Genomic DNA, 14122 nt, shown 5'->3' with positions numbered 1-14122 from the left:
AATTTTTGTAAATTGATGATTCTAGGTTGTTGGGTTATGTAAATTTATGATAGAAATATGTTTAGGAATGTATTTGAGGTTTAGATTTCAATTGAAAACCATTGAAATGGTTGGATTTCAGATTTGGGGAAATATGGGTCTTAGAACCCTAGAATTTCAATTGTTGATTAGATCTTAAATTTCATTGTTTCTATGATGATTAAATGATGTATTTTAGGTTGTATACTTATTTGGGAGTCAATATTGTACCTAGAACTTATTGGAAACATGTTTGGGGTCGGATTGGACATGTTGAGAAATCTTCAAAAACATAGATTTTGGGCTCTGACTTGGGTCGGTTGACCGAACTATGTGGAATAGTCCACCAACCTCCTTTTGGCAAGGGGAAATATTTGTAAAGTCAGTCGATCGACCAAGGGAAACTAGTCGACCGATCTGAGCTATTCTGGGGATTTCGGGTGCAATTTTATTTTTTTATGGGTAACCTTAGGGGATCTTAAGCTAAGGTTGCTAGAAAATAATTGGACATGTTTAAGGATGAATTTGGGCCTAGTAAGGTTTATAGTAAAGTAATGGTAGGTTTTGGTTTAAGGAGAAACTAAACCTGCTATATTGTTTGTGACATAGGGTTGTTTAAGGATGCTTGAAGGAGATCGCACTTGGGTCGTTATCAATTAATTGTTGGAATTAAGGTAAGGAGAGTGGACACCTGTATGCAGAAAGTATGTTTGGTATTTGTTCTTGCCTATTGATTTATGTTTGATGTGATTCATACTATGATAGTATGGTTAATGATATGCTCTGGTTTTGGTCTTGGTACATGTTTCGATATATGCATGTATGGACTATTATTATGATTTATGAATGTATGAACTATATAGACATGCTTGTATATGCATATTGGTGTAACTTGTGTGTACGGACTCAAGGGGTTGTCGCAAGGGCAGTAGGCCGTTGCAAGAACGGTATTGTTGTATTATGATGGATTGCATATGTTGTATTGTATTACATTGAAATATGAATTGATATGTATTGATGATTGCTTTGGGATATATGTACTTGTGAATTCATTATGTTTTGGGCTTCAGAATTGTGTCCTTTAAAGCTCTTCTTCCAGGGCCTTGGCTCACGGGTATTCTGCATGTTAGTAAGGATAAGGGCAAGCAATGAGTCAGAGAGCTGCGTAGGTGTGAGTACATATTAGGGACAATGTGAATTTGGGTCAAGCCAGTAGATATCTTATGTTATGTTTTTACCAAGTATTTTGTTGTAAAATAACCATGAGATTTCAGAGTCTTCATTCTCTTTTGAATAACACTGTTTGAATGGTATTTTACTTTCTTTTGAATCAAATAAAGTAAACTTATGGTCTTTTGGTTTAAAGTAAGTATTTTTAATGTCACGTAAGTAACCCTCAGTCTTGGGGCTTTACATTTGTTATCAGAGATTTAAGCTTTTTATAAACTTCTTGTGAATCATCCTAACGTGTGCACTCACTAGCGGAGATAAGCTCGACTCATTGTGCTATATGTGGTGCTTTTTTTTTACCTACATGCTCTAATATATGATTTTGAATATACATACTTGTATGAGTTGTGAGTGAGTTTGTTTGGCCTGTTGTGGATTCCTATGTGGTTTTGGAATGAGTTTCAGTTATGGAAGCTATCTATAAAGTTTTGTTAGATACGAAATGCAAGTATGTTTTTGATGAATTATGATGTATGAAAATGTTTGGATTTTTTTCAAGTGCATGATGTTTTGATATGGATGATGGTTCAATTTTGATTTTGAATGGAACTACCAATTGTATTGAAATGATGGTACTAAGATGATGCTTTTAGATATCAGAAGTAGTAAGGAAACATGCTTCCTAGGAGATAAGGGAGGATTAATGGTGGGGATAATGCTCCCCCAATGAAGTTGTGCAATCTCTCGCTATCGAGAGAAATGTCAGGTGAGGTGGTCGCAATGGAAGAGGTAGAAGAGGTGGTCGCATAGGAAATGTGCCTCCACCTATTCCCCATGAATGGGAGACTAGCATTGCTGAAATGGAAGCAACTATAAGATGACAAGAAGAAGAATTGAGGACGTTCAGACAACAACAAGTTGTACCAGTGACAATAGAACAGAACGTTCAGCTACAGCCTGAACCATTGCTAGTTTATCTTGAGGTGGTAGACCGACTAGAACCACTGTATGAAAGGTTCTAGAAACAACATCTTATTTCGATGGGAGCATAGACCCCATAGTTGTTGAGGATTGGATGAGCAGAATGAGGTCCATTCTGAATTTCATGAGAGTAACAGGGAATGACAGGGTAGGATGTGCTGCCAATATGTTTAGAAAAGATGCCAGAGTATGGTGGGAGGTGGTTGAGCAGACTAGAGAAGTTAGCTTGATGACCTGAGAAGATTTTTCTGAGTTCTTCAACAAAAACTTTTACAGTGAAGCAGTACGAGCAACTAAGGTGGATGAGTTTATGGTATTGAATTAAGGCAAAATGACAGTTACAATGTACACATAGAAGTTTGACAGGCTAGACAAATTTGTTGTAGATTTAGTCTCGACAAATAGGGTTAGGAAGGATCGGTTTATTAGAGGGTTGAAACCAGTGATATCAAATGATGTGGAAATAGTTTCTACTAGGGGAACTATTAATTATGCTCAAGCTCTTGATCGAGCACTTACTGCTGAGAAAATGGAAGACATAATTTGTAAGGAAAATGCTGCCAAAAGGGATGCTAAGAGGGATTCTTCCAAAAGTAATCAAGATCAGAAAAGGAAGAACAACGAGAGTACAGGGTCAGTAGTATCAAATAAAAAGGCTAAAGAAAATAAGAGTGTAAGTGGATTTGGAAAGAGTTACCTTGAATGTCCTACTTGTAAAAAGAGACATTTTGGGGAATGCCAAGCCAAGTCTTGCTACTAGTGCGGTGAAGCATGAGACATCAAGAGGAACTGTCCATAACTAAGGAAAGTTGCAATCGGTAATGAACCAAAGAATAATGACAACTTAATAACCCCTACACACGTCTTTACCCTGACAAGGTACAGACAGACGTAAGCACTTCAGTGGTCACAGGTCATATCTCTATCACTGGAATTAATTGTAATATCTTAATAGATACTAGTGCACCTCATTCTTATGTTGTTGATAGAATAGTGGACATGTTTGATAGGCAATGTGAATTATATGCGATAGGATTCAGGACCATGCTACCAATCGGGGAGGTGGTAATATCTAGGAGGTGGCTCAAAGCTTTGCCTTTGTGGGTAGATGGTACGGAGTTATTTGTGATTTGATAGAAGTAAAGATGATGGATTTTGACATCATCCTTGGGATGGATTGGCTTGCAAATTATGGCACTACCATCTATTGCAAAAGTAAAGGTGTAAGATTTACACCAAAGGGGCAAGAGCCATTTGTGTTCATAAGAGCCGCAAGTGGAATAAGAATATCGATTGTGACATCACTCAAAGCAAGGGAAATGTTACGAAATGGATGCATGGGGTTCCTCACTAATGTGATTAACACCAACAAGGTAGTAATGCAAAATCCTACCAAAACAAGAACAGTCAGAGAATTCTTGGATGTATTTCCTGAAGAATTACCAGGTTACCACCTCATCAAGAGATCAAAATTACTACTGAATTTGCACTGGAAACAATGTCAATCTCATGAGAATCATACAGAATGGCACCAAATGAACTGAAGATTCAACTGTAGGAATTGTTGGACATGGGATTCATAAGACCGAGCTATTCTCCATGAGGAGCACCAATTTTATTTGTGAAGAGGAAGGATGGATCAATGAGAATGTGTATAGATTACAAAGAACTTAACAAGATGACAATCAAGAACAAGTATCCTCTACCGCAAATTGATAACTTATTCGATCAACTTCAAGGAAAAAGGGTGTTCTCGAAGATAGATCTACATTTGAGATATTGTCAACTGAGAATTAGAGAGGAGGACATACCAAAGATGGCTTTCCGTACTAGAGATGGGCGCTATGAATTCTTGGTGATGTTGTTTGGGTTGACTAATGCTCATGCCGTATTTATGGATTTAATGAACCGAGCGGAGTGTTCAAGGATTTTTTGGATAAGTTCATCATGGTATTCATTGAAGATATTCTTAACACTCGAGTTCGGAGGAAGAACATGAGGAACATTTATGGTTAACTCTTCAACAGTTAGGAGAACATAAGTTATATGCCAAATAAAAGAAATGTAAATTTTGGCTGCCCCAGGTGACATTCTTGGATCATATAGTGAGTAAGGATGGAGTTATGGTAGACCCAATCAAGATAAATGCAGTAAAGAACTGGCCTAGACCAAAGAAAGCATCTGAAGTGAGAAGCTTTCTTAGGTTGGTTGGTTACTATCGGTGGTTTGTGGAAGGTTTTTCTAAAATTACGACACCATTGATTGAATTGACAAAGAAAAACATGAAGTTTTGCAGGGCAGACAAGTGTGAGACTAGTTTCTAGGAGTTGAAAGAGAAACTTATCTCAACACTTGTGTTAATCCTTCCTTCTAATAAGGAAAGATTTGTGGTATATTATGATGCATAAAAAATGGGATTAGGATGCGTCCTGATGCAAGTTGGGAAGGTAATAAAGTATGCATCTTGAAAATTAAAGGATCATAAAAAACGCTATCCCACTCATGACTTGGAGTTGGTGATGGTGTTGTTTTCCTTGAAGATTTGGAGGCACTACCTTTATGGTGAGAAATGTGAGATCTATACAGATCATAAAAGTCTCAAGTACTTATTTACACAAAAAATATTTGAATATGAGACAAAGAAGATGGTTAGACTAGATAAAAGACTGCGACTGCGATATCTTATATCATCTGGGAAAGGCGAATGTACTGGCAGATGCCTTGATTCGCAGAGGTCCTGGACAAATGTATGAATTGAGAAAAGTTACACCCACATTGATGGTGGAAATAAAGCGGGTTGGTATCGAGTTGATAACTGGCGAATTATCCAATATATCTTTACAGTCAACACTTTTGGAAATGATTAAAGAACGACAGGACGATGATCCACAATTGTTGAAACACAAACACGAGGTTCAGAATGGGAACAATGCACATTTTCCATTTATGGGAACGATATACTGAGATGCCAGAATAGGATCTGCGTGCCTGGTAATGAAGAGCTAAAGAAAGAGATTCTTGAGGAAGCTCACACCACACCTTACTCGTTGCACCCAGGTACGACCAAATGGTATAAGGAGTTAAAGAATTTGTATTGGTGGCCTGGTATGAGAAGGGATGTGGTGGATTATGTGGCTAGATGTCTTACTTGTCAGCTAGTGAAAACAGAACATCAATGACAAGTCAGGTTGTTACAACCATTGTCCATGATATAATAATGTATTTCATGGTGGAACTACCAACGACCACGAAAAACATGATTCGATTTGGGTGATTATGGATAGATACACAAAGTCAGTGCACTTTCTACCTATTAGAATAGTGTATACAGCTGACCGGTATGCCCAATTATAATTACAAGAGATAGTTATACTTCATGGGGCACCGAAGTCTATATTGTCGAACAGAGACCCAGCCTTTATGTCAAAGTTTTGGGGAAGTCTACAGAGAGCTATGGGTACTAGAAGTCTACATCGAAGTCTATATTGTCGGACAGAGACCCAACCTTTATGTCAACCTTCTTTTCATCCGTAAACAGCGGATAGAGTGAAAGAATGATTTAGATTCTAGAAGATATGCTGAGAGCATGTGTCCTGGATTTTAGTGGATCATGGAGTAAGTATCTCCCATTGATTTAGTTCTCCTACAACAACAGTTATCTGGCGACTATTGGAGTAGCACCGTATGAGATGTTATATGGTCGCAAGTGTAGAAGGCCAATACATTGGGATGAGATGGGAGAAAGTATGTTTCTTGAACCGAAATCAGTTCAAGAAGCAAATGAAGCTATTGCTCAGATTAGACCACGGATGATTACATCTCAAGATCGGCAAAAGATTTATGCAGATCCCAAGAGAAGGGATATAGAGTTTTCAGTTGGTGATTATATCTTCTTTAGAGTATCACCAATGAAAGGAGTTAGAAGATTCATAAAGAAATGGAAGTTAAGTCCCACATTTGTAGGCTCGTTTGAGATTCTGGAAATAATTGGGCAAGTGGCTTATCGGCCAGCATTGCCACTAACACTGCCAGGAGTGCACAATGTATTTCACGTATCTATGTTGAGAAAATATGTGTCATATTCGTCTCATGTTCTTAGGTATGAGACCTTGAGCCTACAGGAAGATCTTTCATATGAGGTAGTGTCATTACAGATATTGGATAAGAAGGACAAAGTGTTGAGAAACAAGACAATTCCATTGGTTAAGGTTCTGTGGAAGAGTAGTGCGGTGGAAGAAGCCACTTGGGAATTGGAGTTGCACATGAGAGAGAACTATCCAGAATTGTTCAGGAAACCTTTGTGAATGAAATTCTTTTAAGGGGGGGGGGGGGGGGGGAGGATAGTTGTAATATCGTCTTTCTTAAAGAAAAGTCATTTTGGTAATTTTGACAGACCAATGGTATATTGGTCATTTTGCAAATTATGTGATTTCATAAGTGAATGTTTATATGAGTTATATGTGTTTTAGACTCGTCAATGTGAGAACATGCATTTATTTCAATTACATGATTATTTCTTTTTATTAATTTTAAAAAAATAGTGGATTATTTCAAGCGATAATAACAGAATGTCATAAAAGGAAATATTCGACGGGATGGGAAATTATTATTCTTTGAGGTAATTAGTACTAGTGGCATGATTACCAAATTACCCTTTAGAATGACTAAGTGGGTAAATTGATGGGAGGGCATTTTAGTCATTTGGTATCAAGGATAGAAAAAATGATAATAGCTCATCTTTTCTCAATCCTATTCATGTTTCAGCATATGCTTTTCTTTTCCTCTCCTTTTTCTCTCTAGGATTCTCTCTAGTAAGCTCTTGATTCCTCTAAGTTGCTAAGGGAAATCAAAGGTTCTTGGAGGATTATATAGTTGCCAATTCATTCACCATCATTTAGGATTCTAATTTCTGACAAAGGTAAGAGACCTTTCCTTTGTGTTCTTGATGAGAATTTGGGGGTTTTGCTTAATTTTTGTAAATTGATGATTCTAGGTTGTTGGGTTATGTAAATTTATGATAGAAACATGTTTAGGAATGTATTTGAGGTTTAAATTTCAATTGAAAACCATTGAAATGGTTGGATTTCAGATTTGGGGAAAAATGGGTCTTAGAACCCTAGAATTTCAATTGTTGATTAGATCTTAAATTTCATTGTTTCTATGATGATTAAATGATGTATTTAAGGTTGTATACTTATTTGGGAGTCAATATTGTATCTAGAACTTATTGGTAACAAATTTGGGGTCGGATTGGACAAGTTGAGAAATCTGCAAAAATACAGATTTTGGGCTCTGACTTGGGTCGGTTGGCTAACCTATGTGGATAGGTTGAGTGATATCCTTTTTGAAAGGGGGACATATTTGTAAAGTTGGTCAACCGACGAAGGGAAACTAGTCGACCAACCTAAGCTGTTTTTTGGGATTTCGGGTCAAATTTTCATTGTTTTTGATTGGTAACCTTAGGGGATCTTAAGATAATATGCCTAGGAAATAATTGGACGTGTTTAAGGTTGAATTTGGTTAAAGGAGAAACTAAGCCTACGTTATATTGTTTGGGACATAAGGCTATTTAAGGACACTTGAAGGAGGTCGCACTTGGGTCGTTATCAATTAGTTGATGGAATTAAGGTAAGAAGAGTGGACACCTGTATGCAGAGAGTATGCTTGGTATTCATTCTTTCCTACTGAACTATGCTTGATGTGATTCATACTATGATAGTATAGTTAATGAAATGTTCTGGTTTTGGTCATGGTACATGTTTGGATATATGCATGTATGGACTCTTATGAGCATGAGTGTGATTATGTCTTTATATTATGATTATTTATGAATGTATGAACTTTATAGACATTCTTGTATATGCATGTTGGTGTTACTTAAGTGTACGGACTCAAGGGGATGTCACAAGGGCAGTGGGCCATTGCAAGAGCGATATTGTTGGATTATGATAGATTGCATATGTCGTATTGTATTACATTGAAATATGCATTATGATTAGGATGTTAAGTGTTGATGACTGCTTTGGCATATATATACTTGTGAATTAGTTATGTTTTGGGCTTGAGAGTTGTGTCCTTCAAAGCTCTTCTTCGTGGACTGTGGTTTAGGGGTACTCTGTATGCATGTAAAGATAAGGGCAAGCAATGAGTCAGAGAGTTGCAGTGGCGTGAGTACATGTTAAGGACAATGTGACTTTGGGTCAAGCCAGTGGATGTCTTATGTTATGTTTTTATCAAGTATTTTGTTGTGAAATAACAATGAGATTCTGAGAGTCTCCATTTTCTTTTTAAAAACATTGTTTCAATGGTATTTTACTTTCTTAAAATAAAATAAAGTAAACTTTTTGTCTTTTGGTTTAAAGTAAGTGTTTTTAATGTCACGTAAGTAACCCTCAGTGTTGGGACGTTACAACAATGATGATCTCTTTTTCACATCTGGATAGAAAGCTCTTCTTACTAATGTATTGTATGTTCTCGATATGAGTAAAAACCTTGTAAGTTGAAACTTGTTAAGCAAACTGGGCATCAAAGCGGTATTTGAGTCCGATAGGATAATTTTGTCCAAGGGTAACTACATTGTGGGAAAATGGTATATTTGTGATGGAATTATCAAGTTGTGTAATTAATACTCCAATTTTGATAATAATGCATCTACATCTTCATGTTAGATGCTTGGCTTTGATTCTATTTCTTTGTGGCATAATAGACTTGCTAATACAAGTTATAGTACAATTAAAAGAGTTATTAAATGAGGTTTAATTATATGCAATGATGTTGAGCATGACAAATGTGAACTATCTGTTAAATCTAATATGATTAAGAAACCTTACCCTAGTGTTGAAAGAGAAACTAACTTGGTAGATTTGACACGTAGTGATTTATGTGAATTGAACGAAATAAGTACTAAGGGTGGACATAGGTACTATATTCCATTTATTGATGATTTTTATAGATTCTCATATGTTTGCTTTCTTAAGGATAAGGATGAAGCCTTTAACATGTTTAAAATCTATAAATATAAAGATGAAAATCATTTGGAAAAGAAAATCAAAATAATAAGTGACAGGGGCGGTGAATACTTTTCTAATGAATTCAATTTTTTTTGTGAAATGCATGGTATAATACATGAATGTACAACTCCTTATACATCCCAACAAAATGGTATAGCAGAAAGAAAGAATAGAACATTTGTTGAAATGATAAATGCTATGCTATTACATGCAAATTTGAGTTTTGAGTTATAGGGAGAAGCTGTAACGTCCCAAATTCGCTAATAAGGCTTAGTGCCTCAATTAGGGTGCCGGGAGGGCATAAATTTATTAATATGTGAATTTAATTGAATATATGTGTGATTATGTGGCATATATGAGTTATATTGTGATATGAATACTTATGCATGTTTGTGTGTATTAAATATGCACGTGGGCCCATTTTTGTTAATAAGGGTATTTTTGTAATTTTGACCAATTGAGGGTATAATTTTAATTATATGTGTTATGTGATTGAGAACACATTATTATGTGGACATATTTGTGATATTTGGCACAAGGCGATCCTAGTGAGCGAGTTGGTAGAAAATCACAATGGGGTCAAATACCCAACTCGGGGTGAGCCTAGAGGTATTTTAGTAATCTAGTAAGTTTTCGGGGTTTATCGGATAATGGGAAATTATTTGGTGATTGTTTGGGTATGTCGAGGTTAATTTGGAATTTATAGTGTTATTTGAGGTTTATTGGGAAATGTGGCAAATGACGATTATGCCCTTGAGGGCATTAGAGAACCAAGGTAAAGGCTAGGGATAATTTGGTCTTTTCCCTATCCTTGGACTACCTTAGTCACCTAGAGACTTTAGGAAACTCAAAAACAAAACAGAACACTCAGCTCACATTCTATCCATCTTGTTTCTCTCTCTTGAGGCACTTTAGGATTTTTTTATGTTTTGGAGAAGAATTGCTAGGAAATTAAGGGCTTGGGAAATGATTCAGATTAGGAGGCAACTAGAAGTACCAAAAACTAAGGGGATTCAAATTTTGCTAAGGGATTAAGAGGTATGAGTCGTCTCCTTGTTATTTTCTTTAGTGTTCTTGATGGGGTTGAGATTTTAGGAGTTTAAGTTATAATAGATGTGTTTGGGGGCTTAATGAGTTTTTAAGTGTGTATCATTGGTTATCTGGGTGTTAGATTGGTGTAAAAATGGCTTAAATTTGTTAAATTAAGTTTTGGGGTCGGGTTGTGATTTCTGCAATCGCAGAGTGTTCTTGGTTCGTGGGATTTCGTCGCGGCACTGTTCCTAGAGCGTTTCAGCTCGCATGAACTCAGGGGCTAGGGTGGTTCTCTGAATGACATTGGCGCTTGGTGGACTGTGCCGCGATGCGTGTCCAGTGAAACGAGGTCAGGGCTCTCTGACTTGTAGAGAGTTGCGACACTTTTGAGTGGCGTTGTAACGCCCTACTACACTAGAGCTATTACCATGTGATTTTAAAATGTGCAATTAACTCGCTAATCTAGGTTTTAGACCAAAAAGCGTGATTAAATTAAAGTGAAGATTCATTTAATGAAACTTTAATATAAAAGGTTTGGACATTCACTAAAGTCATAAAAGAGTTACATTAGGATACCAAAACTATTGTTTAGAACATATTTACAACTCAAAAGTCAATATACGATCAACCTAGGCGAAAAAACCAGAGACTTAAATAACATTCCTAAAAATTACCCCAGTCGTGGAGCCTAGGTAGGCCAAACATGTACGTGCCGCTCCATGCCCTACAACTCATGCTTGGTTGGCCTTTCCCTTGCCCTTACCTACACCACAGAGCACCTGTGAGCCAAGGCCCTGCAAGAAAACTCCACAAACATAACATATGAAAATTCATTTCATTAAATACATAACTAAACAAACACAACTGACAATTCACATCAATGGCCTAAGCCGACCAATATACGTTACCAGGCACCAGGTTCATGGTTCTAACTGGGCGAGTGAATACAACACCCTAGATGGCCATGCCATGGCGACCTGCATTCAGTATGATTATTTCCATTTCTGGCCCTTGCCGATCCCGACCTTTGTTGATCTTGGCCTTCGCCGATCGGTCACAAAAACATATACATGACATAACAATTACGGAAATTCAGACATAATACTAAACACAAATAATCGGCCCATGCCTTGCTCTACGGGCACAAAAAAATTTCTTACCATGAGTTCCGCAATCCCTGGGTAAGCGGCCTAGATACAATCCCTGTCAGTTGCTCAGATCATCCTAAGTCACAAAAATATTGAACCTCCATCAATCTCAAGTAAATAAAGACTTTTGAACCTAGTTTTGGTCCTCGGGGCCTTGAATTCTACTAAACCGGGTAGTAGGATCTTTCTCGAGCCCCCCTAAGTTGAGTTCCCGAGCCTAAAAGCCCTAATTGGCCTATATTTTCTATTTGAGCTGCGACCCTCCTTAGAGGCGCCGCGACCCTCAGCAAGTCAGAGAGCAAAATTAGAATTTTATATGGGCACACGCCGCGATGCTAAGGCGATTTAGCAAATCCCCTTAGGCCTCTGAGTTCATGCTGGTCGTGGCGCTCAAGAATAGCGCTGCGACGCGACCCCGTGAAGCCAATTTTTTCCCAGCATTTTCAGATTTCTAAACTCTCCAAAAATAGTTCCAAACACGCTCTAAGGCCCGAATTAAGTCCCAAAACATCATCATTACACTTAAAGCAGGACAAACACCTCAGAAAACGTCCCCAAATCCCTAATTAAATCAAAACCCAACCTATGTCTAAAACTTAGCAAAAATTCACCAAACAACAGAGATAGGCTTACCTTAACTGAGAATTTTGACCCCCCCTGAGTTGCTCCACTTAATTCCAGCTTCAATCCCCAGTCCCCAAGCTTCAAATCATTAATTCCTTAGCCAATTGTCCAAGAGTTTCACAAAGCTTACAAACACACCAAGAGAGAGAGAGAGAGTGAGGAACTAAGTTCCTTATGTTTTGGTTTTTCTACAAAGACATAATGGGTGAGTCTATCCCTTTCCAAAAGACTAGAATGCCCCTTATCCTATCCTTAGCCCTTTAGTGCCTCCAAAGGAAAATTCATCATTTGCCACATTCCCGCTAATTCTTCGAGCTGTCCTATAAATCCCCAATTAACCCCGACATACCCATATAATTATTGAATAACTACTTGTTACTCGGTAAGCCCCGAACACACGCTAAGTTCCCAAAATATCCCAAGGCTCACCCTGAGCCGAGTATTGGACCCCGTTGTGACTATTCTGCTAATCCACTCCCTTGGACCACCTCGGACCACACATCTCAAATATATCTCCACAATACTGTGGTCTCAAGCATAACACACACATAATTACATTTTTGCCCTCAACGGGCTAAAATTGCAAACATGCCTTTATTAACTAGAATGGGCCCACATGCATATTTAATACACCTAAACATGCATCTAGTCATATCATATCATAACCCAAGCAATCAAATAGTGATGCACATATATCATGATTAATCACATAATAATAAAATTAAATCAATTATTGCCCCCCCAGCACGCTAATCAAGGAACCAAGACTTATTAGCAAATTTGGGACGTTACAGGCGCGGCAACTCAAATTGGGAATATTTGGCCAAATAGGGTTTTTGAGCACGGGAACTCAAATCTAAAGGCTCGAGAAAGATTCTACTATCTGGTTTATTATAATTTGAGGTCGCGAAGGCTAGGAATTAATCGTGAAGCTTTTAAATAGTTTAGTTCTTGATGATTATGTATTATTATGTTGTTACTAGGTTATACCGTTACGCTCGGGACTAAGGATCGCGCTCGTGGTCGCCATACGCTATCTGCTTAGGACTCGAGGTAAGAAAACTGCACCCTGGTTGCAATTAGGGCTCAGGCACCTGTTAATGAATATGACTATAATTATGCCTGTGGTTACTTGATTAGGCATGCTTGTAGACAATGTATTTTATTGTTTGTTAGGTAAACTTTATATCTGATTATACCTAATCTGAAAGCTCGATCTAAGAGTTGGGTTTGACAATAAGTGTGCGGAACGCAAGCCGTTTTGGCTAGGGCAACTTGGAAGTGCAGTATGCACTTTTCTGGCCTGAATGCCACCTAAATAATTGGAAGTGCAGTCTGCATTTATGTAACTCATTGGTTGTTTAAATTGGACTATGTGTTTAATTGAGTAGGGTTATTACTGCTAAGCATGTTATTTATATTCTCTTTCTTATTTTGAATCTATTGATTTAAGTTTTCTTGCTGAGCCTTGGGTCACGAGTGCTATGTGGTGCAGGTAAGGGAAAGGGAAAGTTGGACCAGCCATGAGTTGGAGAGCTTTAGGGGCGATTGCTCGGCCGCCACGATCGATGATTCAAAGAGGGACTATAGTCAAACACTAATTTTTTCGGTTAGGCCGACTTGTGTTGTAACTACCCTTTGGAGTTGTAAATTACTTGTAAATACTTATTTTGGGATCTCATGTACATAAACTTTTAAACGAAATTAATTGTTCCTATGATCAAAACTTTTAAACCCTAATCTGTTAATTACTCTTAGTTACACATTTATACCCAAATGACTTGATTAGCAAGTCCAGCACTATTTAAAATACACAGTGTAATGGTCTTGGCTATCCAAGGCATTACAAAAGCCTTTCTATTCACTTCTCATATTCTAAATCGGATTCCTTTAAAGAAAAATGAAATTTCACCATATGAGATATGGAAAGGAATGAGACCTAACCTAGGGTATCTCAAAGTGTGGGGGTGCCTTTCCTATTGCAAGAACATAATGCCTAAAAGAACCAAGTTAGGTCCATGGCCCATTAAGTGTGTAATTTTAGGATATGACTCAAATAACAAGACCTATAAGCTATTATACTTGGGGTCTAATGTCATAATTGAATCAAGAGAAGTTGAGTTCCTTGAAAACTTGTTG

The 14122-nt window shown here is 37.5% G+C and overlaps 1 protein-coding gene across 1 annotated transcript; it reads left to right on the top strand.

Moving 5' to 3' along the window:
* The first annotated feature begins 3847 nt into the window (after positions 1-3847).
* Positions 3848-6473, top strand: LOC133785338 (uncharacterized). Its single transcript, XM_062224587.1, has 3 exons — positions 3848-4024; positions 4254-4372; positions 5825-6473. Exons 1-3 carry the CDS (start codon positions 3848-3850, stop codon positions 6471-6473), a joined length of 945 nt encoding a protein of 314 aa, XP_062080571.1.
* Positions 6474-14122: the final 7649 nt, after the last annotated feature.

Source organism: Humulus lupulus, chromosome 6, assembly GCF_963169125.1.
Source record: "Humulus lupulus chromosome 6, drHumLupu1.1, whole genome shotgun sequence".
Lineage (NCBI taxonomy): Eukaryota > Viridiplantae > Streptophyta > Magnoliopsida > Rosales > Cannabaceae > Humulus > Humulus lupulus.
The sequence above is the reverse complement of the archived record's forward strand: the minus strand, read 5'-3'. Positions and strand labels throughout refer to the sequence as shown.

Excerpts from the sequence above, each read along its gene's own strand:
- LOC133785338 (XM_062224587.1), top strand. The coding sequence starts at position 3,848 with ATGACAATCAAGAACAAGTATCCTCTACCGCAAATTGATAACTTATTC. Across the intron at positions 4,025-4,253 it reads ATGGGCGCTATGAATTCTTG|GTGACATTCTTGGATCATAT; the intron begins GTGATGTTGTTT and ends TGGCTGCCCCAG. Across the intron at positions 4,373-5,824 it reads GAAGTGAGAAGCTTTCTTAG|TTATCTGGCGACTATTGGAG; the intron begins GTTGGTTGGTTA and ends CTACAACAACAG.